We start from the raw sequence: 22,068 nt of genomic DNA, 5'->3' as shown, positions 1-22,068 counted from the left end.
GACAGTGAATCAGAAGAAAGACAAAAGACAGTAGGCAAAGGGTTTCTGTGTGTGTTGTTTATGTCTCACCCTCTCCAAACACTGGTGTAGCTCAATGACTTTGAGGAGATGTTCCTTCTTGGCATTCAGGCTGCTGCTCACATTCTCACTGATTGTTCTGAGCTCGCTGCATTTGGGCTGAATGGAATCTTCAGCGTAGTGTGACTTCTGGATGAGTTCATCACCCTCACGAGACAAGGCCAAGGCTCTGCTCAGCACCTCCTGAGGAGCAGTGTGGTGTGAAAGTTATCATCTTTTAGTGTTATCTGTCCATCCTTCTGTCTGGCCGTCAATATCAGACAACTTTAAATGATTTATTAAATGTTTTTCTGCTTAACAATTAACAGATTTATTCAACTTTCGAAAACAAATCTTGAATTATCTGACTTTTTTTTTTTTTTTTTTTTCTTGATTATCATGATGATGCTTCTGGTCATGTTGCCCAACCCTAAATTAATAATTCTACAAGGCCACATTGTCAATTTGTATATGTATGAATGTAATTTAATCTAATACATAAAGCACTTTTAAAAACAACTACACTATGATTAAAAGACATTAAACACATAAAGACTAAACAAAACAAGTAAAAAGTATACAAAACCACAAGACAAACATTAGGCAACATAAAAAAAGCATCTCACTCTGTGTTAAAAGCTGAAGAAAAGAAGATATTTAAGATGTTGACTGATATCACATATACAAGATGGTGATTTACAAACAGTATCAAAGAGAATCTAGTATCTGACCAGTCATTAATATAGACAGAGCTCTGATTGTGAGGGCCTGGGTTTCACTTACACAGACTTTCTCCTCATAGGTGGTGAGTTCACAGAGGATGTGTTCGTCATGGGCTGGGCTGACGCCAACTTCAGATAAGGTTGCCAGTTTCTCAGACACCTGATCCAGCAGAGCCCTCACCTGCAGCAGAAACACCACACTTACTTTTCAGGGTTGAGAAGAAAAATATGTTGACTGAAGTCTGGTGCGGAAGATTTTCACTACAGCCGCAACAGTCTCGCGCTCACCTCTCTGTAGTTGTGCTCAAAGTGGCGCAGTTGCAGACACTGCTCCAGTTTGGTCTTATGCCTCAGCCAGAATTCATCAAAAGCCCTCGCTGTCTCATCGAGCTGAGACAGCAGTCTGACAGAGGAGCAGAGACAGTCATGAAGATGGAAAAAAACAAACACACAGTGGAGTAAAAACTCAGTGGAGAGAGAATCAATAAAGAGTAAAAAACTGAATCGCAAAAGAACAGCTTGCACATGTTTGTACATTGTATATTTTTGCTGTATGTAGTATTATTCATATTATATTTTTACCATATTTATCTTATATTTTGCCTGCTACTTTGTGCACCTGCGTCAATTTGAATTTAACCTGTCAGGGATCAATACAACTATGTCTGATTGTATCTTATCGTGTCTTCATCATCAATAAAACTGACTGACCTCAAATATCACTGCGCTGGAAACTACTACTGGGACAACACTGCTGGAAGGAGATCAACACACCAAAAGTCTATTGGCTTTATATTTTCTTATATCAACAAACCAAATGTACAAATGACATCCTGTGTTATCAATATCAATATTGTGCGTTACTTAAATGTCATACGTCTATTATTTAGTCTCTGTTCAAGTGGAAAAAAAAGCAGCTATCTCTCATCAAACTGCAGTGTAGGACTTTTTCATTTTACCCAAATGATTAATAACATACTCAGTTGCACATCCATAAATTGTCATAATAATAATTAATAATAAAAGCTTTTTTAAACTGTGGGCTTAATTCAAATGTTAAGCGTATATGTAAAGATTAGTAGTAATTGCAACTTTATTTTCCATAATATTAATCCTTATTTAATTCATCCCTGGAGAATCAGCTTGATTCAGTTTTTCCTTGAAGCCTAACCTTTGTACAGTGGCCAGGTTCTCCAGTTCATCCTGGTTCATGTTGTGGTCAGGATTTCGTGTTACAGGCTCATTGATGCTCTCCAGCAGGCTGCTACCTTGATCCAGAACCACCAGCAGATCATCCTATGGCACAATGGGTTAAGTGGAAATCCATGAATAATCCAAACAGACATCAAATTGACTGTATAGACAGTATAGTAATGAATGATGTTACCTTCATTTTGCCCTTCTTGTTGGTGTGTGTGCTGAGCAGGACGGTTGTGGCCTGGATCTCATTTGGAAGTTCAGTTTCAGCCAGCTCGGTTCCAAATGTCTGCAGGGTCTGTGCAGTTTTCTTCACCATCAGTGCAAAGCCTTCAATAGCCTGATTGAGTGCAAAACAGCAGCTTGTCATGATAACTGGGAAAATGCTGCATTTGTAGTGCCGGTGTAGAATGATGCTGATAATGGGAGTATTTCACATTTACTGAACACTTTGTGAAGTATTTCATCCTAGACACACTTAAATTAAAGGGGCTTTGTGCACTCCAGAGACTGGAGATTGCCAAGTTTGATGAACCAATCCCATATGAACCGAAAGACGGATTCACAAAGAACTAAATTATACACACATAAACTTGAAGGGAATAAGCAGGCTGAAAATTTTATTTTAAATGGTGACTTCCTGCATTAATATTGTTGTTTTTTTTTCATCTTATTGCCTCACAAACTCATGATATTCTCCACACTAATGGCACTTTTCCATGATACAGTTCTAGCACTACTTGGCTCTACTCGATTTGGAATCAGGCACGTTAGTACCTCCTCAATGTGGGTAGGGTCGTCCTAGCACGATGTTACTTGTTAACCACTAGATGGTGCACTAAGTTTCTGGGTTTTGTGAAGTGAGGGAGGGTTTTCACTCAGATTGTCTTGGTCTGACCTTCTCGAATCATCTGTGTCCTGTGTCTTTTATTGTTCACATTTATTTGCTGCTCATTTCACGTTTACTTTGTTTGCCAAGCTTGTGTAAGCGGATGTACATACAGTGCGATGACAGATCCACTTCTCATGGCAGTATTCCTGTGTTCCACCGAGTTCATGTGTCAGCTGAGAGCGGTCGATGTAGGAGTGCAGCTCAGTCACAGAGCTCAGCATGATCACCTGAGTCAGAAACACATTACATGCTATTTGATCATAAACACAACATTAAAGGTCCAGTACATGGTCTTAGGTCCCCTCGCCTTGCCTCTGCACGGTTTGGTTGGTTTTCCATTAAAATAGTACCTCCTCAACGTGGGCGGAGACATCAATGCACGGCTGCATGAATATGTCGTGACTTCGTTTTACACGCAACACACACACAAATGAGTGACTAGTGACTTGTAAAGCAGTTGTTTTCAGTGTAACTGAATTATTAGAAACAGTTAAATAAAAATATTTGTTCAGTACTTCCTCAATGACCGGAGCACAGACTCCGTCTTCCGTCTTCAGTCACTGGACTGAAATACAGCGGCAGGGTTTGTGTTGCCGCTCACGATGGCACGCTTTCACCAGCGCTGTCGCTGAGATTTTAGACATTTCCTTGGTAACTGTTGAAGATTAACCCACATTTTTAGGATTGTTAAGTCTTTTTAACTGATCTAGAGTTCAGCATTGTTCGGCTTAATTCTTGTGTTGGACATCTTGCTGTCACGGCACTCTGACTAATCAGTGCACGACAGTCTGACACTCATAGTATCAGCTCAACTCGATTTGAACCTCACCAGAGCAGGTACTAAAAAAAAAATAACAGGAAGCAGGTACAACCGTTAATGGAAAGGCATAATAACCATGTTGGGCCGAGGCGAGGTGTGCCATGCTAGCGGAAAAGGATGGACTTTGTTTGCAGGTTCAAATTCTGCCCAAAAAATCCCTCTAACTGTTACACACTGGAGCTTTAACTATAATATTATTATTATTTTTTTTATCAAGGCATACTTCTTGCTTTGTGATCTTTTATAAGCTTGGACACCCATATTAAACATTGTGTAATACACACACAATGTTTCCACAAGTGAGAGAGAGTGACTGCACACACCGGCACCTTCATCTTGAACTCATCCTTGTTGAACTTGAAGAGGATGTCGGACAGTGTGCGCTGCAGGAGAGTGGTGGGCCTCAGAACCAGAACCAGCTGGAGGTTCCCTGGGAAGGAGCCCTGAAAGTAGAGAGCAGACAGACAGTCAGAGGATCCTCCTCCACCCAGAGTCAATTACACCGAGCACTGCAGTTGGACGTGTTCACCACTTCCTATACATTATTCCCTCCCTCATGTATGCATGCACAGGAGAGTGTGTGGACAAGTACAAGAGAACGGGGATGGGGGGGATGGGGGGTGTACGGCACCATCCTGTGACAGGGACATTAATCTTCATGTCCCCATGAAACCTCTGTGCGAATGAGGAAAAAAAACAAAAACAACCACCACCAGAGAGACACGTGTGTGCAGACAAAGGAATTCAGGCTTTTATTCAGCCAGGTTGTATTGTAGGGTTTTAAATGGGTATATTTGTATGAAGCACAAGAAAAAGACTTTTGTAGTTTTAACAGTCTTGACATGAAAAGAAAATAGTCGTCGCATAAAGAAAAGATTTGACAAACAGTTACTGTACTCGACTATACATGGGAAATTCATATTAGTCCTCCTCAAATAGCCATAGCCTGACTGGCTGTGAGTTTACAGATACTGGTCTTTGCAAAAAAAAAGATACAAAAAAAAGTGAGGACACAACATAGATATACAGTAATGCTTTAGCCCCTTACCCTAACCTTAACCATCAAAACTAAGTGGCTAACATTAACTCCTAACATAAACCTAATTCTATCCCTAACCCTAAAAGCAAATCTTAACCATGAAAAAGGCCTTTAAAGTTGTGGGGACAAGATAAAATGTCCCCATAGGGTGAAATTGTCCTCACAAAGACTGGCACTGCGTTAATTTATAAACACACTCTGTGTCATCACATCAAACTCAGCTCCGCACACACACACACACAGTAACAGATATTCCAAACACACTGACCCACATTCACACAAGCTCATGTACACACGTGTGCTCATATACACTGACGCACATGAAGACAAAAGAAAAGAGAACCTTTCAAAAGCAGAAATATTTATCTTCTCTGTCCACACCACAGTCCATGGTCCACACATGTGCACACAGACTAAATAACCTCGCTGAGTAAATACGTCCCACGACAAACAGATACACAGCGGTTTGGAAATCCTTTTTCTTTTTGTCATGATGTATTTAGCAGTCTGGCTGAATATCCCCAAACAGGACATTATTACAGGGCCGGCTGATGCAGCCCCTCCTCCCCAGCCTGTCAGCCTGTAAGAGTCCCCCATGTGGGATTAATAAAGCTTGATTTAATTTGAAATGAGTCAGTGGGTCTCCCATGTCTCTGGAGACAATGGGTGGTGACACTCATCTCTCATTCTCTTTCTCCCTCTCAGGCATCTTGTCTTTCATTGTGTCCATCAAAGGTCTGTCAAACCTAAACCATTTAGCAATTACTTTTGCATTTTGTAGAAATCTTGAAAAGAAGAAGAAAACGTCTATGTTTTGGCACTACACTGGTAGGGGAGATAATATACTATTGCTTTAAAAATGAGGGGATATATTCGACTGTCTGTAGATGATTGGTTTTTTTATTTGTGGGAAAAACACTCCATGTGCAGGTAGGAATAAAACACATTAGACTCCATACATGACAAAATGCTTTACTGTGTCTTTAGTTGACTGCTACATCTACAGAAATGAACAGACTGAGTATCCGTCATGCATGTTAATTAAGCTGACTCATTTATTTTGACTAGATTAGTTTTGGCCTTTTGTTTAGAAAAAAGTGTTTTGTTGACGAAAATTAGACGAGTGAAATCTAAATGAAAGCATGTGACCGTTTATTTTCCCAAATAGCGATAATTACACATGGCATGCAGTTATGGTGATGGGGGAGAGTTCAAGGACGGTGTTGGCTCATTTCAATGACCCTCGGGCAGGTCGTGGAGCTGCTAAATGGAGATGGGAAAGCGCCAACATCTTTGTGTATGTGACCCAACAAATGTCCTACCCTTTTGGATGAGGGGTGCAAGGACAGAGCCTCCTGAAAACCCTGCTTCTTTCACCGTTTTTATATTTATTGTTAATAGTATTCTTTTTGTTGATTAATATTCTAAGTATTGCGCACGATACAACAAAAGATGAAAGGAAAGAAATGATGTCAACAATAATCATCAGAGCAAAGCAAAAAAGCAAAAAACAAGCCAATAAGCGTTGTATCATGTAATATAATTGTGATCTCCATTCTCATAACTTATTTTTTATACTACAACAGAAGATCAGGGGGCTTTTCATCCAGCTGCGTTTGCAATATTATAATGTTGCATAAAGAGTGACTCGATGAATTCAACCTACATTTAGGATCTAAACTGAGTAAAATATCAAGTGGATTTAATGGAATTTCTATGCTAAACATTTATTTAAATCACACTTTGGACTAACTGCAATAAATGTCCACATAACATATGGACATAATTACATAGCTATGGTTGTTTTAACTTATTAGTTGATCAAATAACTGTTTCTCTCAGACACAAACACAGACAATGGACACATAGAATCAGTGCATGTTTCACATCAGTAGACTAACTTACTGCAATACGAAGCAGGGTCCCTTTAACAGCCGCCCATTTGTCCTGCCGGCGATCAATGACCAGGATGAATCCCACGCCTGTCGACGACAAACTGGAACACAGACACACAAACACAGAGGCAGCAATTTATCATTAACACACTGAGGCCTGTTTCACCCACAAGGAGTTCAGAGATGAGCAAAAAAACATACATTCACACCCAACAGCAGAGACACAGAGAAAGTCAGATTTGACAGAAGCTGCTCCATTATTTCTTCAACAATGTAATTTGTCTCAATGCAGACTGTCATTCAAGCGATCAACACACTCTTATCTATATATGCTATATGAAATAAAGCAGATATTCTCTTCTCCTTTTTAAAGCCAGCCAATTGTTCACAGCTAGATGATTTTATTTTTGATCTTCCAGCTCCAAGTTCTCTCCCCGCCCCCTTCCCACCACATGTTCCTCTATTATGTGCCTACCTGAAAACATGATGCACCTTCACCGCAGCAGTGTCAGTATATATTCTGCAGAAATATCCCAGTAATCAAGTAGTTGCTTTCATACATCTCCAATAAAAACCAGGATAAAGTTAAGAACACAAAAGAGATGAGTAAATCCCAATGTAGAGGGCTAAATGCCACAGACAGTCTCAGCACGCTGCCTCTGAACGTTCCTGTGCAGCATCTGTGATCTATATCCAATGAGACACAAGCATATAATGAGATGACTACTAAGCAGAGCAGCTCTTGTAGCCAATCAGTGAAGATGTAGAGTTGTGGGGCGGGGACAGGCTCAGAAAGGATGCCACTGTAAGAGAATGAGGGTTTTTTGAGGTTTTGCTAAAGTATACAGTGTTTGTGTTCATATCTGCCTCTTTACTTCACACTCAGTCTTCTTTTCTTCCTGACAAGAGCGTATCTGCCTGTGGTATATGATGAACATACTGCTACTCAAAAACATGATGATGCTACTAAACCACAAATGTGTGTCATATAACTGCCCCCTCTTTATTGTGTTGTATATAAAATGCGTGTGGTCTGTTACAAAGCCACATATAGTGCTAGTTTTTTTTTTATTCAAATGAGATTTTAAATGTATGAAAACCATTAAACCATAAAACACGTCATCATAAAAACAAATGCAGGAACTTTGCTTTAACCTGGAGCCCTTTCATAGATTTTTTTTTAAAAGGTTTTGCTCATCACCATCCAAACAATTCCTAATCATATTTGTTTTGCTCGACCGGCTTCAGACCTGGCAGGTGACTTACTCAGGACACCAGTGTGTGCAGTGTGGACGTTGACGTTATTTGGATGTTAAATGCAAGGGATAGAAATACAATAGGCTTCTGGTTTCAACGACAATAAAGCATCACAAAGACTGCCAAATATCTTGGTGTAAACATTTTTAGTGAAACCAATACGATATAGTAGATCGATGCAGACCTGAACAAAGCTTTACTATACATTATTTAGGCTCATGTGACAAATTGAAGTCACATCAATGCAGTTAACCTATTCTTTAATCATAGAGAAAATCTGTGCACTTAGATGCTGCAGTTTATTCATATACGATGTACCATGTCATGCCTTCAGTGCCATAGCAGAGAACAAGCCACATGAAGCTACAGTCATCCTTTAATACTGAAACTACATTTCAATTAAAAAGGGAACATTTAACATTAATGCACAGTAACAGTATGTTAATAGTATGGTAATAACTTTTCAATGTCGAGGTAATATTATGGTAATACTACCTTGTTTCTAATTCAATGCCTAGCTTGGTAATAACAGTGGTAATAATGATTTAGGAGATAATATTATAGTAATTTCATGTTGAAATATCCAGGTAACTACTTGTTAATAAGAATTTAGGCTACAGTGTAATACCATCACATGTTTGTGAAACAAAAGTAATAATTACCAAGTTGAAAATCATCCTCCCTTTTGTCCCAAACACATGTTCCATTGTTATTCACAAGCTATTAACTAGTGAAACCCGCTATTACCTAGTGTTTACTACTATTGAAATAAGATGACGCTACATCACCATTTTTATCTCTAAAATTACCAAACTATGTATGTAAAGAAAAATAAACATGACTGGCATGTGGGCAAAGAAATGTGCCTGCAATTAATATTGATCCAAAGATATTCATTTCAAACATGCAGCAGCTGGTCAAGGTCATAATACACAGATGTAGGACATTTGCCCCTGGTTGTGGACTGTGCCCTGTCAGGGGTGTCGGTCCCTCAGGTAACTCCAGCCATCTGTTTGTGTATTCAGTATTTGACCCTCCTTCAGACGAGTGGTAACCTCCATAGGCTGTGGAGGAGGTGAATTTAGACACTTATAAATTGTATCTGCCTGTTATCTGCAAGGATGTAGGAAAATTAAGTCCCATTGTTAAGAACAGCGCGAAAAAAAAAAAAAAAAAGATAAATCCCGAGTGATTTAAAAAGAAATCTTAACAGAAATTTAATGGAAACACTTGCTATTCTGACAATGCAGTTTGTAAAACTAAAGGCGGCAATGATGACTAAATTAACACCTAATTTGATAATTAATTACTCTGAGTGTTTTTTTAATAACTTAAACAAGCTCTCAGGTTCTTTAATGTGAATATTTTCTGGTTTCTTTGCTTCATACAATAAAGACATTTTGTTTTGTGGACAAAACAAAACATGTGAGAACATCATCATTTTTAGGTTGGGGAAAGATTGGGGAAGACATTTTATGGACCAAAAAAATGACTAGATTAATTGATGAATCAATTATGAAAATAATCATTTGTGGCAGCCCTATACTACACGCTACATGCTCTAAGGCCTGAGACTCACATATATTCCACACGCAGCTTTGCTGTCTGCATGCATTATTCACATTCAAATGGTCAGAATCACTGCACTTATTATTTTAACACACTTTGCCACTGCAGGCAAGGTGAAGGACAGACTTGTCAGACAGGAAGAGAGGCTTAGAAAATGAAGGCTAAAAGAGAATGAAATAGGAAAAATAGGGGAACAGGAGATTGTTTTCTGGTGTTTAATATCTGGCAGAAAACATGGACTTTGTCTCCCCTCCCCCAGTGTCTCATCTGGATTACCCACGTGTATACAGACAATCTGCTGAGCACTGATAAAAAACAAACAAACCTGGATTATGACTTGGCCATCTTAATAATGCGGGAATCACAACCCTCTCCTTATTTACAGACTGGTATCTGTGTTATCAGCCCCTGAGACAATCTTGTGCACGTCTTCTGCCACCTACTGGCAGACATCAGCCACAAAGCCATCTTCACAAATAATATCTATCCTTCCTTCATCCACACATTTATTGTGATGAGCAGCCAGTGAGAGACTTTACCTGGGTACACTGGTCAAATACGTCAGGACATTATGAAACTCTCTGTCTGTGATCTCTCCAAATGCAGGGAATTCTGGGAACACAATGACGGGGCTGCCATTATCTCCTCTACCCCCTGGGGAAGAAAAGAAAAGAGAAGGAGCTTTATTACATGAATACACATGAGAATGTACTCATATTTATTTTTAAAACTTTACACTGGAAAAAGCATTCAGAGAACACAAACCGCAACCAAGGTGACTGTCAACACACTCACAACGTTAACAAATATATTGGGTTTTTTTTCAGATTTAATCCAGATGTCTTCCCAGATCATCACTTCATTTTAGTATTTTCTGCCTTTGGCGATGACCTAATGTATGTCTTTTAGACATTGCTGTAGCTATAATTTCTGTTAATTAAATTGCTATCTTTTTAAATTGTTATTTCATTTATGTTTTGTGTGTGTATATCAGTGTAAATGAGTTCAATGGACACAAAAGCACATCATTGTGATTCACATGGGTTGTGAATGTTTTCTTTCTTTCTTTCTTTCCCTTTTCTTTGTGCCTCACTGTTTTTCTTACTTTAACATAAAGTGGATATTTGGGTTAGAAATGCATTTAAGATAGGTGTTTATAGTTCATTTGGGTTGTACAGATGTTCTGCTTATATCAGTTGTGTAAATAGCAAGAAAGAGGTATGGACATACATTTTGCTTAAATTTACTCCTTTCTGGACAGCAATCTCTTGTATGTTGTTATTATGTTTTTATTAAATGTTTGAAATAAATATGTTCATTCATTCATTCATTCACTACCTCCTTGGCAAAGACAATAAAAGGCAATGGCCATTTTAACTGATTACAGCGTTCATGGTGACAGTAAATACTAGAGAGCAGTGGGGAGTAAGAAGAGACGGTGGCCACATGGGGGCGCTAATGTTAAAGTTGTGCATTGGGTGACTTGAGACATGAAATAGACATGATTTAGGTGACATATTACTATGTTTCATGTGTTTAAGTCTAAGGAAAATATGATTGTGGTGCGATTTAAATACGTTTTCTTCAACATATCCAGGTTGTTAAATATGTATGTAAAAAAAAAACATAAAAAACCTTTTATCTTATCAATTATGTCTCCATTCAATGCTTATTTAGTGAAATAATAGCATAATTCTGTTAAAAGGGCAAGGTAAAGGAAATGTAATGGAACGAATGGAAGGAGGCGATATTGCAACATGCCAACTACTTTAGAACATCAAAGAAGAAGAAGATATAATAAATGTCAGCTCATTCTAATTTGATTTATTTACAAATTAAGTCATCTTTTTTCTTTTATATAACACACACACAGTCTGTCTCCTTGTATGGAATAGCTGCACTGTCAGAGCATGTGACTGGAATATCAATCTGTCTGCCTTTTCTCCTCTAATCGCTATAGCAACAGCAAGTGCACGGTCATGGTTTCAAGACTTGCTTTGATCTTCGTCTGCAAAATGGTTCCTGAATCTGCTGAATCCTCAAGGTCACCTCTGACACACACACACACACACACACACACACACACACACACGGACACACTAAGGACAAGGTGTGTGTTTGAAGTACTATTGGGACAATATATGAAAAAAGTGTGGCAAATATCTTGCAATTGTGGCGAGGGAGAGTTCAAACATGGTGAAAAGCCACAGAAACAAAACAATTAGAGGCAGGAAGTCACATGTGGTTCAGGTAACAGTAGCAAAAAAGACAGTATGTAAACCTGTCAACCCGTGAAGAGGGAAAAAAGGGGAGGGGACATTTGAATAGCAAATGACAGAATATAACTGCTGATATGAATGATATGCAAATATTCAATGGGATACAAACTTCCTTACATGGAGGAGAGGCTTATTAAGACATGAAAAGACAGATAGCAGATGACCTGAGGCAAAACAGTGATGGCAAGGAAATGAAATCATACTGAAGCAGACAAAGACATGGATACACAGTATATGTGTGTGTGTGTGTGTGTGGGTGTCACCTGTAAGGAAGGCAAACTGCTTCCTGAGGTCAGGTGTGATGTCAGCAGCGTAGAGAGGACTGCTCTCCAGCTGCATGATTTCATCTGGAAAACAGAGAGACATGAAAATGTTAGTCAGATGTCAGAACTAAAGATGCTCAGGCCATGAAGCTCCGAGTTCAGATTCCAAAGTCTAGTTAAAGGGTTTATAGGCAGAAATTGAGCATACAGTACCAGTGTGGTACTGTACGTACCAGTGTGGTACTGTACGTACCATAAGTATGTTTGTATAAGTGTATAATCGCTGTAAAAAAAACATTGCCGTAGAAGAAGCCCGGATGCATTTTGCATTTTGAAGCGGAAGTTTACAATGCAGACAAAGAGGTACAGCGATGTCTGTATAAACTCATTGTTTAAAACCAACAAGGCAGAAGAAAGAAGTGGCAGAGAGCGGGTGCATGGAAGGAGAAAGTGGTCAAAGATTGCTTTCATCCTTTCTGTCGTGCAAAGGCCAGCATAGGAAAGGAGGACTTTTGGAGGAATCCTTTGCAGCTGTATTGTTATTGATTGTATTATTACTTCACTCTTTTAGTGGCTCTGTGTGTCTGTCTGTCTGTGTTTCCACACTTGCCAATATGACCAACAGAGGCCAACAGAGACTTATTGCGTGAAATGCTATTTCTGATTGCCTTGTTTATTTTGTGTTTATTTAATTGGAGTGAACTGCGCAGCAATTATCAAGTTCTGGTTCATGCTCAACCTAGTGTGCATGCTGAGTTGTACTTGTGTGGGGTACCAGTGGACCGCCTCACATAACCTGAAACAGGGTTCTATGGTCCATCCAGCTCTTAAAAGCCCATTTGTTGCTGGTGGGTGTTGGCCTCCACCAGGGCTGTGTCTTGTCCCCCAACTGGAATATTCATGGACAGGATTTTGAGGCGCAGCCATGGTGATGAGGGGTTGCAGTTTGGCGGGTGGCCAGGGGATGGCATTGTTGCTTTTTGCAGCTGATGAGGTCATGATGGCATTATTGGTCTGTGATCTATATCGCTCTCTGGATCGGTTCACTCACTTGCGGTCTTATTCACAAGTGAGAGAACAATGGAACGTGAGATTGACTTGAGAACTGGAGCAGTGGGAGTGGTATTGCGTTCGCTCTACTGCACCGTTGTGACTAAAAGGCGGCAGAGGCAAAGGGCAAAGCTCTTGATCTTGATCAATCTTCACTTCTACCCTCCCCTATGGTCATGAGCGATGGGTCATGACTGAAAGAACGAGATCACGGGCAAAGGCGGTGAAAGGTGAAATGGGTAGAGACAGGTTGAGAATCTCAGTCATCTGGGAGGGACTCGGTGTAGAGCCACCAACACGCCAACAACAAACAACATTGAGCGCAATACAGACAATAACTCAACGAACAACAATGGAGCAGCTTTTTTTCTGCTCGATTTATCTGAACAAGACCACCAAGACCATTAGACGTCACTAATTCGTACTCAGTGGACCTTTAGTTATGTTAAATAGCAATAAATATTTTTTTTATTTACAATGTTATATTCAAAGACTTTGAAATAAATAATATGGTGGCAGCATTAAGCTCAGTGGTGATCACTAAAGCCCTGGAGACTATAGTTATATTCTTGTTGCCCCCATCCCTCCCTCTTCTTTTATCAACCCTCTACCCCCAACATGGACTCCACTCATAAGGATTAAAATAATCAGATTTAAGACTTATTTACCCTGTAGGAAATGAAGGATCTGGTTATACCAGGACTCAACATGGTAGCTGGACGAGGGCATGATTTGTCTAACCAGGGACATTTGGGCCAAATTCCCTACATCAAAGAATGTAGGGAATTTTTTTCAGTAATATACACAGATGAGCAGAGGTTTTTAAGACAAAGCACAAATATATATATATGTATATGAGGGAGTGAGTACAAAGACGAACTACAGTAATGTACATGTAAAATATGCAGTGATTATTAAAACAAACTTTGTTTTCACTAATCACTGCTGCTTGCTTTTAGTTTTTTAAATCCAGAGAATTTGCCTTTTTTATGTACTTCTACCACTACTGCGTACACACTGTACCTTTAAATGCAAGGTCAACTCAATGTCTGTTATCAACTTAATGTCAAAGTGAGAGGCCTGAAAGAAGTCCATATATAAACATCACAAAAGGTACAATCATGTCAATAAAAGCCAATATACTGTGGTATGAAAGCATGTCTCGCTCTCCAGGATTCCCTCTTCTAGGGAGAGGGTTCCTATAAGCATAGAAAATGATAACCACTCCTCTACACAAACTGTTGTAGAAAAGCAGGTAAAACAGGCTGCCACTGTGAAAGTAAAGGGAAACCATGAGGAAAATAACAAGGACATATCATATACATGTCAATAATACAGAAGTTATGAGATTACAGGGAGGGGACATTTTTACAGTCACAGTCAGAATCTGTTAAATTGTCATTTACCATAACTGTTTATTTTATGACAAAACAAACAGGTTTGTTAACAATAGGAGACTATTAACATTGAGTGCAATGTTGACTTTTCTTTCCAGTCTGACTTTGTTTGCTGTACTTGCTCACTATGCTACTGAAACACTGGGAATATTATTCCACGTAGTTCATGTTTATCTGACAAATCACTTCTATAACCCTAACCCTTTATTCATAAATAATGTAGCCCCCCCAAACTAAAAATCTATATATTAATGACCTCTAAAAGCAGAAAAATAGCAAGAATATACATTTATACGTCAATTAAATCCACCTTGTTCTTAATTTAAGAGATATAATCTATAAGACAAAGCATTTTTGAAAAAGAGACAAAAACAACTCAAACAACTGTGAAACAACTGTTAAAGAAAGTGGAACACTGTACCTGTGCTGTCATTCATGGCAAAGCTGTGAAACCAGGCTCGAACCCAGGCCAAGACACATCCATCTAGTCTCACTTCACTGAAGCTGTATATCACTAAATATCACATTATATACCTTGACGTTAAGTTTGACGTTTTCCTCTTTTCCTTATATGTAAAGACGACTGCCTCTGTCTTTTAAGAAGCACTTGCCTCCTCTGAGTGCAGATTAAACAAACCAAAGGGACTTTGTTTGGCGATGAGATCAGGTGACTTAGCCTTAAGGTACGACTACACCAACATTCATTACTTGCTGCCTCTATCTCTCTCCCACGTTTCTATGAAGGATGGCTCGATTCCACTTTTTGTGTGTCCGATACAATACTGATACCACAGCCTTGAGTATCAAATGAAGCAGATATCAGTCAGATATAGATTTACCTTTGACTTAGCGGTAAATAAAACATTTGTGCTGATGTCAAAAACTCTCACTCACTTGTCACATGAGGCATTTATGTCATATTTAGTGGATTTTCCTTTTATCTTATTCCGATATCTGATCCACTCATTTTGGCCAGTATCAGACCGATACTGATACTAGGTATTGTATTATAGCTCCTCCCTAATTTCAAGCCACACAACTTTGTAGGATCCATCTTTGACATAATATATTCCCTTATTCAGCAACCCCCATATTTTCACCCTCAAGTCCAGCCAGTCTTGACCCCTCCCCCCACACCTTGAATGAGAGGACTAATTAGAGTGGGTCTTCTAACTTTGTCTTCATCTGAAATAATAAACCACTTCAAATAAAAGGTTTCACCTAATCAGGGGAGGATCACACCATTGCTTTTTTTTTTGGCACAGTATGTTTTTGCACCATTTATCCCGTGAGCATTTCATATCTTTTTCATCCAGAGTAGACTAATAAGTCTACATTACATTTGTACACCTGTGGGACCAAGACGTAGAACATAAAACACTGCTTTCACGCATACGCCCTCTTGCTTTACTTAATGACGCTCTCACACCTCAAACGATCCAACTATACCCACTTACGCAATATAGAGATTGAACAGGGTCATCTCAATCTGGTGGTTACTGGCATTAAATTGTCTGCTATTTTGCTCAACATGTGGAACAGGATCAGTGAGATCAAAACAAGTTTAAGCTAAAACAAACAGGTGGGGATGAGTGTTATTATACCTGACAGCAATAAAAGAGACAGGAACAACATTTACTGTCAAACTTTTGCACGTTCCTTTAGGGGTTAGGAGAACTAATCTGATCCAAGCCTCCCGTTCCCAAGCTTGTCTAGGAACTATGGTGGCCTTCACATGCCATAAAGGATTTGGTAACACTTCATTTGATCGTCCATTGTTTCTCTTTTTTTTAGTAATCATCGGGTATCCAGTATCATCTCAACAGAATATCAGTGGACACTTGATAAGTGACGAACAGTTAACTAACTGCCAGGAGACTATAAGTTGTGCTTCAAGTGTTTCTATATAAGTGTGAATTGATTATCTGTTGACATGATACTGAATACCTGTTGATTACTAGGAGAGTCAACAATGGACTATCAAAAAACCAAGGATTGTAAGGCGTGGCCTCTGTAAATAAATAAATAGCTTATTCTAAGGCTATGAATAGCACTGCTATGCTAATGCACTTATTGTAAGTCGCTTTGGATAAAAGAGTCTGCTAAATGACATGTAATGTAATTTAATGAATAGCAAACCTTTTTTATTTTAAAGATTGTAAACATCATATTTTCATACATAAATCTACACATATATACATTAAAATAAATAGTTAGACAATGGACTTATGCTTTGAGAGAATGTGTGTTCAAAAAAGTGGTGGTTTTATTTCTTTAAACATAAGAAGTACAGCTGAAACACGGTTTCGTACATTTTACATATGATTAAGGTGTACCGAGTCTAAATTGAAATCCATATTAACACAGTTCTGACTGAAAATGATATCAAATCACTCTCAGTTACAACAATCTGCTTCCTCTCTGCAGCAGCTTCTGCTTGTGCTACAATGCACTTTGCACTCGCTCATCTATTATAAATGAAAAGCCTCCGTGTTGTTGGACAAACATTATCGATTGCGCTCACTCTCATGAGCTGTGCCAGTTTTGTTTGTTTCTTTCAGAAAAATGATCTGCCAAATCACTTCCGTCTCCGCCATCTTTTTTATCGACTGCCTGCCATTTCCAATGGCATCTGCAGGTTACACGTATTGATAAAGATATTGATGAGGGGCCACTGACCCTCTCATATGTATGTTTGTCACGTGAGACACTTCCTGTTATCATTTAAAATAACCTCAAGCAAGGGTGTGTGCTCCAATATGGCTCCTCGACAGCAGCCAGGCGGGTGGGAATGAGTCAAGATGAATTACCATATCTGTGATGTTTGTAACCTAGTAAAGCAGAACAGACATGTTGATAATGGCCACTCACGGCCTGAGGTGTTTGGACACAAAAGCTGCAGCTGTTCAGTCATTTTCAGAGCTACAGCTATACAGAGCGCCCCCACTGGTGCAAGGACATGCTCCACACAGACTCAAGTTCACACAGAAAACCCCCGTCAGTTTCCACTCTCTGACCCTGCCTCACTCAGACGGCCACACCTTGCCCCACAGTGAGTCCCACACATATCAAATCAAACCCCCCAGCCCCCCTCCACGCCACATCACTCCTCCCAGGTCGGCAAGATCTATACTGTTGTGTCCAAGAAATAGGCTATTCTGTTACTGAAAAATCCCCTCCTGAAAGACGCCAGAGTTTCACTCACGGCTCATTGGGGTTCTTTCTACATCACAACATACTATCAAACACGTTATTGATTTATACATTTTTATAATGTTCCCCTTATTTACACGTCTCAATATTTGTGTACAGACTGCCTTGTATAAGTCTGTTCCGGGTAAACTCACACAGTATTATATAACCCTTAAAAGACCCTTCAGACAAGTGAGCCAGTATCACATACTACTGTATTTCCAACAAAAGGACAGTGAAACCACTCAAGTGTCTTTTCCCACCTCTTTAACCTACATGTCCGCTATTCAGAGCTCATGACAGTTCAGCACATGCGAGCAGTTTATTGTTGTCTCCATGGTTATCTAACTGAAACTCAGCCTGTGTATATTGACACACAGCGATCTCAGAGGCAAAACAGGCTCTATCGTAAATTTAATTACGTTTGGTTTCATATTGCTCACTTTTGCCTGTATTGTATTACATTAACAATCTGAAGATACCAAGGACTGTAGTTTAAACCTTTTAATTTAAATGCAAAAAATATGCTTAAACCCTGTTGTTCACTTGGTATATAATTAAAATAAAGATACATATACATAAATACACGGCCTGTACATGAACCTATTCAAACACACACACACCACCTGCTAGTTGACGCACTAATGTTCTTTAAATGGCTTAAAGATGGGGATTAGTGTCCACTCACGCTCACGTTTGTGGGGGACAAGTCAAACGTTAGTGGGTCACACACCTGGACCGCCTTCCACTAATGACACAGATTAAAGACTAGCAGAAGCTTGAAATCCTTGTTTTCCAGGTCAGCGAGGACAAAAACACAAATATAAAAAAGCAGCTATGGAGCAAACTGGATATTAGAGTCTGAGTCAGAGTTGCTTGCTTGATTCTTTCTGGCCATTCCCTGTTCTCATATGACAAAATTATTATTCTAAAACAAACACATAATTCTCAATGTTGCTTGGGTCATATAGTGGAAAATGACAGGGAACAGTCAGAGTCGCTCATAAAGTGGGGGAGGGCAATAAGTCATGGTCATGGCAAAGGAGAAGTGACAGACATAAGCAAAGCACTGTATAGGACTGAGCAGTGCACAGCAGTGAGCCTGTATAATATCATCATCATCATCATTGAGGGCTGGCATGGCTCAGAGAAGATTAGAAGCCATATGGAAATAAAAACTAGTAAAAAAATCCTTAATGAATAAATATAATAATCCATCCATCATCTACCGCTTTATCCTCCACCAGAGGGTCGCGGGGGTTGCTGTGTCCAATCTCAGCTGACATCGGGCGATAGGCGTGGTACACCCTGGACAGTTCGCCAGTCCATCGCAGGGCCACACACACATAGAGACAAACAACCATTCACTCTCACACTCACACCTATGGTCAATTTAGCTAATCCCCATATTGCATGTTTTTGGACTGTGGGAGGAAGCCGGAGAACCCAGAGAACCCGGAGAAAACCCACGCACACACGGGGAGAACATGCAAACTCCATGCAGAAAGGCCCTTGTTCCAACTGGGGCTCAAAGCCTTTTTGCTGCAAAGGCAAGAGCGCTTACCACTACACCAACCATGCAGCCTAAATATAATGTAATGTATTGTAATGTAACAATAACAATAAATACAAGATAAAACTGGAATTCACACATAACAGCCCTTAAAAGGGACATTTGAAATTGCTCTAGTTGTCTCTTTGGCATATTATTTCATTTCATCAGACTTGATCATGAGCATTTATATTCTAATCCTGGCTGTAAAGGAGATACAATACAGTAAGACATCACTATTAATTATCAGTACAATGTTCTCTTTATACCAGATCCCAAATGTATCCTCAAGGCAAAGCACAGAGATGGAAACAGAGCAGTTAATTCCTCTGAGGTCAGTAACAACCGTAACTACTGAAACTGCACCACCAAATGGACTTCCAACAGGGGAGTTTAACCAAACTGTGGTTATTTAAAAAAACAAAAACAAAAAACAAACCAGGATTTTCCAGCAAAAACACAGAAAGAGGAGGACATAATATGTGACAAAAGAAAAAAAGAATAATTGAATATTCAACACCTACTATGCAGCCAGTGGCAGTAGCGTGAAAATCTGTAGTATGTTTCCACCTCCTCCAGAGAGATTCGTACATGAGTGCCTCTCTCTTCTGCTGGACACAAACACACATCCAACACTCTCTCAGTCTCCTCAGTCTGAGAGTCAGCCTCTGTCGCATCTTCTTCCTGTGTGTGACTCTCTCCATCTTCTCCCGCGCTCCCCTCTCTGTGCTCTTCACCGTCAGCATCTGTGTGCTCTGTATTCACAGACCAGCCCAGCTCGTTTATGTCTGGACTTTCATCACAGCCTGAGTTTACCTGCGCTGCTAGACTCAGCTCTGACTCTGCTTCCAGGCAAAAACCTGAGTCTAACTCAACCTCTATATCCTCCTCCATGAAGAAGCCCGAGTCCTCTTTTTCCTCTCCTCCCATGCTGTCAGGCCAGGCTGCCTTGCCCTCACTCCTCTTCTGGAACACTTGTTCCATGCAGTTTCAAAGGGAAAAGGGTATCACAAAAACGACTTCCCTCTCATTCTCACTGCACTCCGACTTTCCCACGCTGACACACACAGCCTGCCTCTCTCTGTCTGGCTGCAGGTGCCCCACAGCCTGCAGGATGTCACTCAGTAACTGTGAGCACTTCCTATTTCAACCTCAGGTTACTCTTCCTGTGGACAAAAGCCACAGTGTAGCACTCAACCCCGCCCTCCCTATGTGCCCGACTACCTTTATCCCTCCCCTAAGTGGACAATCACCTGACCCATCCTGGCTCTGCAGCCATGCCTCTGACCTGCTCATGTACGACTGACTTGACTAAAAAAAGATCCAGAAATAATATGAAATTCCAAAGTTATGTGTCTATGTGGTGTCACAGTATAGATAGGTGCTGCAACTCCAAGTGCTCATTTACCTATAGGTCAACAAAGCTCATGATCCTAGTCTGCCTTATCTCAGGAGCACAAAGTACAAAGCATCCATTCTGACAAAGCCATTCACACACTGCCTGCATCCCCATTTAAACCACATCTATTCAAAGCCTCCATTCTTATTTATACCAGTGAAAAGACCCCCTTCTTAATAACAAACTCAAAGACAGGCACTGTTTCTTAAGAGAATATGGCAATTTAGATTCCATTTCAGTGAGCTGTGTTAAAGATATATTTCAGTCGAAAGATGAAAAGAGACACCAAACACACAGTCAGTAAAAAGTGGGGTGACAAAGTTTAAGCAAGATCTGCTTGTGCTGAGTGTATGTGTGTGCTTGTGTCAGTGTTTGCTCTCACTTGAGGTTATCAGTGTCATAGACCTTGGGAGATAACAACTAAAACCATTAAGTTGGAGAAGTGCACAATTTAAAATGACCAAACAAAGGGACAAACTGACTGATTAACTCACAGAGTCACTCTAATGTGGACACACTGATTTAGTGAGAGCACCTGAGCCAAAAGAAACTCAAAAATAAAGTTAAAAAAAATCTCCATTTCAGACTGGTGTCATCTCGGGTAGCATAGAAAAAGACTAGCACAAGAAATACGACTTACCCCAAGACCCAAGTATTACCTTTCTTCTTCTTATTTTGTTAATGTAAAAATGTTCTTTCAACTTTGAGATGGCTATAATTCTACCACTAACAACAGTAACAAAAATATATTCTGGTTGAATGTGACAAGTCATCAAAGGTATCTTCACTTGGAGAACTGCTGCTCACAAGCTCCTTTGTGGACTATTCTCTGTAAAGTCCCTTCAGGAAATACTCAGCCCAGACCTTTTTGTTCAAAGTCACTTAAATTACCTTTCTTCCTCATTGCTCAGTTCCAACATCAACAGGTGGTCTTGGCCATGTCTACATGCATGATATTTCCATTAAAAGCAATTGTTCAGATGTACCTAATAAAGTGGCCAGAGAGTGTTTATGTTCTTATGACCCCAGGGTCATGACTGCTTTTTCCCTGTCTGTATGTGTCTGCATGTGAGTGTGAGATGGGTTGCAGGTGTGCATGCTTGTGTGTGTGAGAGAGTCTAGGTGGATCCTGGGAGCTGATTGGTTCCAGAACAAGAGGCCTGATATCCCAGCGACAGTGGACCTTCTTGAACCACTCACAGCAGACTATTGTGTGCTTGGTTTGTTTAGTGAGTTGCTGGTGGTTTCTTGGGAGTTGGGAAGAGGGAGTCTCTACATTCATGTTGTGATCAGGTTTTCCCCTCATTCAGTTTTGATGATGATGCGTTACCCTTCTCCTGGTATCTATCACCAGTGACTAAAAGGGTGGCCCAACAGTACTTAAAAAAACTGTAGCTCAAGAGAGAAAGGGAATAGTGTTGGCTGAGAAACTAAACTGGAAGATAACAAGAGATGTTGTACATTGCAGTGACAGCATTCTGTTCAGTA

At 39.9% G+C, this 22,068-nt stretch overlaps 1 protein-coding gene across 14 annotated transcripts in view; it reads right to left on the bottom strand.

Annotated features, from left to right (window-relative positions):
- Positions 1-22,068, bottom strand: part of mcf2lb (mcf.2 cell line derived transforming sequence-like b) — a 36,043-nt gene that overhangs the window by 11,270 nt on the left and 2,705 nt on the right. For 4 of the 14 annotated variants that reach the window (XM_058622460.1, XM_058622461.1, XM_058622462.1 and 1 more), the window contains exons 1-11: positions 19,706-20,298; positions 11,991-12,074; positions 9,988-10,102; positions 6,633-6,723; positions 4,012-4,131; positions 2,979-3,095; positions 2,167-2,316; positions 1,951-2,075; positions 1,068-1,182; positions 841-960; positions 70-261 (exon numbers count right to left, since the gene is read on the bottom strand). In XM_058622460.1, the coding sequence (XP_058478443.1) occupies positions 70-261; positions 841-960; positions 1,068-1,182; positions 1,951-2,075; positions 2,167-2,316; positions 2,979-3,095; positions 4,012-4,131; positions 6,633-6,723; positions 9,988-10,102; positions 11,991-12,074; positions 19,706-20,165 (1,689 nt within the window). In that variant the 5' untranslated portion in view covers positions 20,166-20,298. Of the gene's footprint in view, positions 1-69; positions 262-840; positions 961-1,067; positions 1,183-1,950; positions 2,076-2,166; positions 2,317-2,978; positions 3,096-4,011; positions 4,132-6,632; positions 6,724-9,987; positions 10,103-11,990; positions 12,075-14,858; positions 15,063-19,705; positions 20,301-22,068 lie in introns of those variants that run through there. The other 10 variants (XM_058622455.1, XM_058622456.1, XM_058622457.1 and 7 more) reach the window with 5 other exon arrangements.

This window comes from Solea solea, chromosome 2, assembly GCF_958295425.1.
Source record: "Solea solea chromosome 2, fSolSol10.1, whole genome shotgun sequence".
NCBI classification, from domain to species: Eukaryota; Metazoa; Chordata; class Actinopteri; order Pleuronectiformes; family Soleidae; genus Solea; species Solea solea.
The sequence above is the reverse complement of the archived record's forward strand: the minus strand, read 5'-3'. Positions and strand labels throughout refer to the sequence as shown.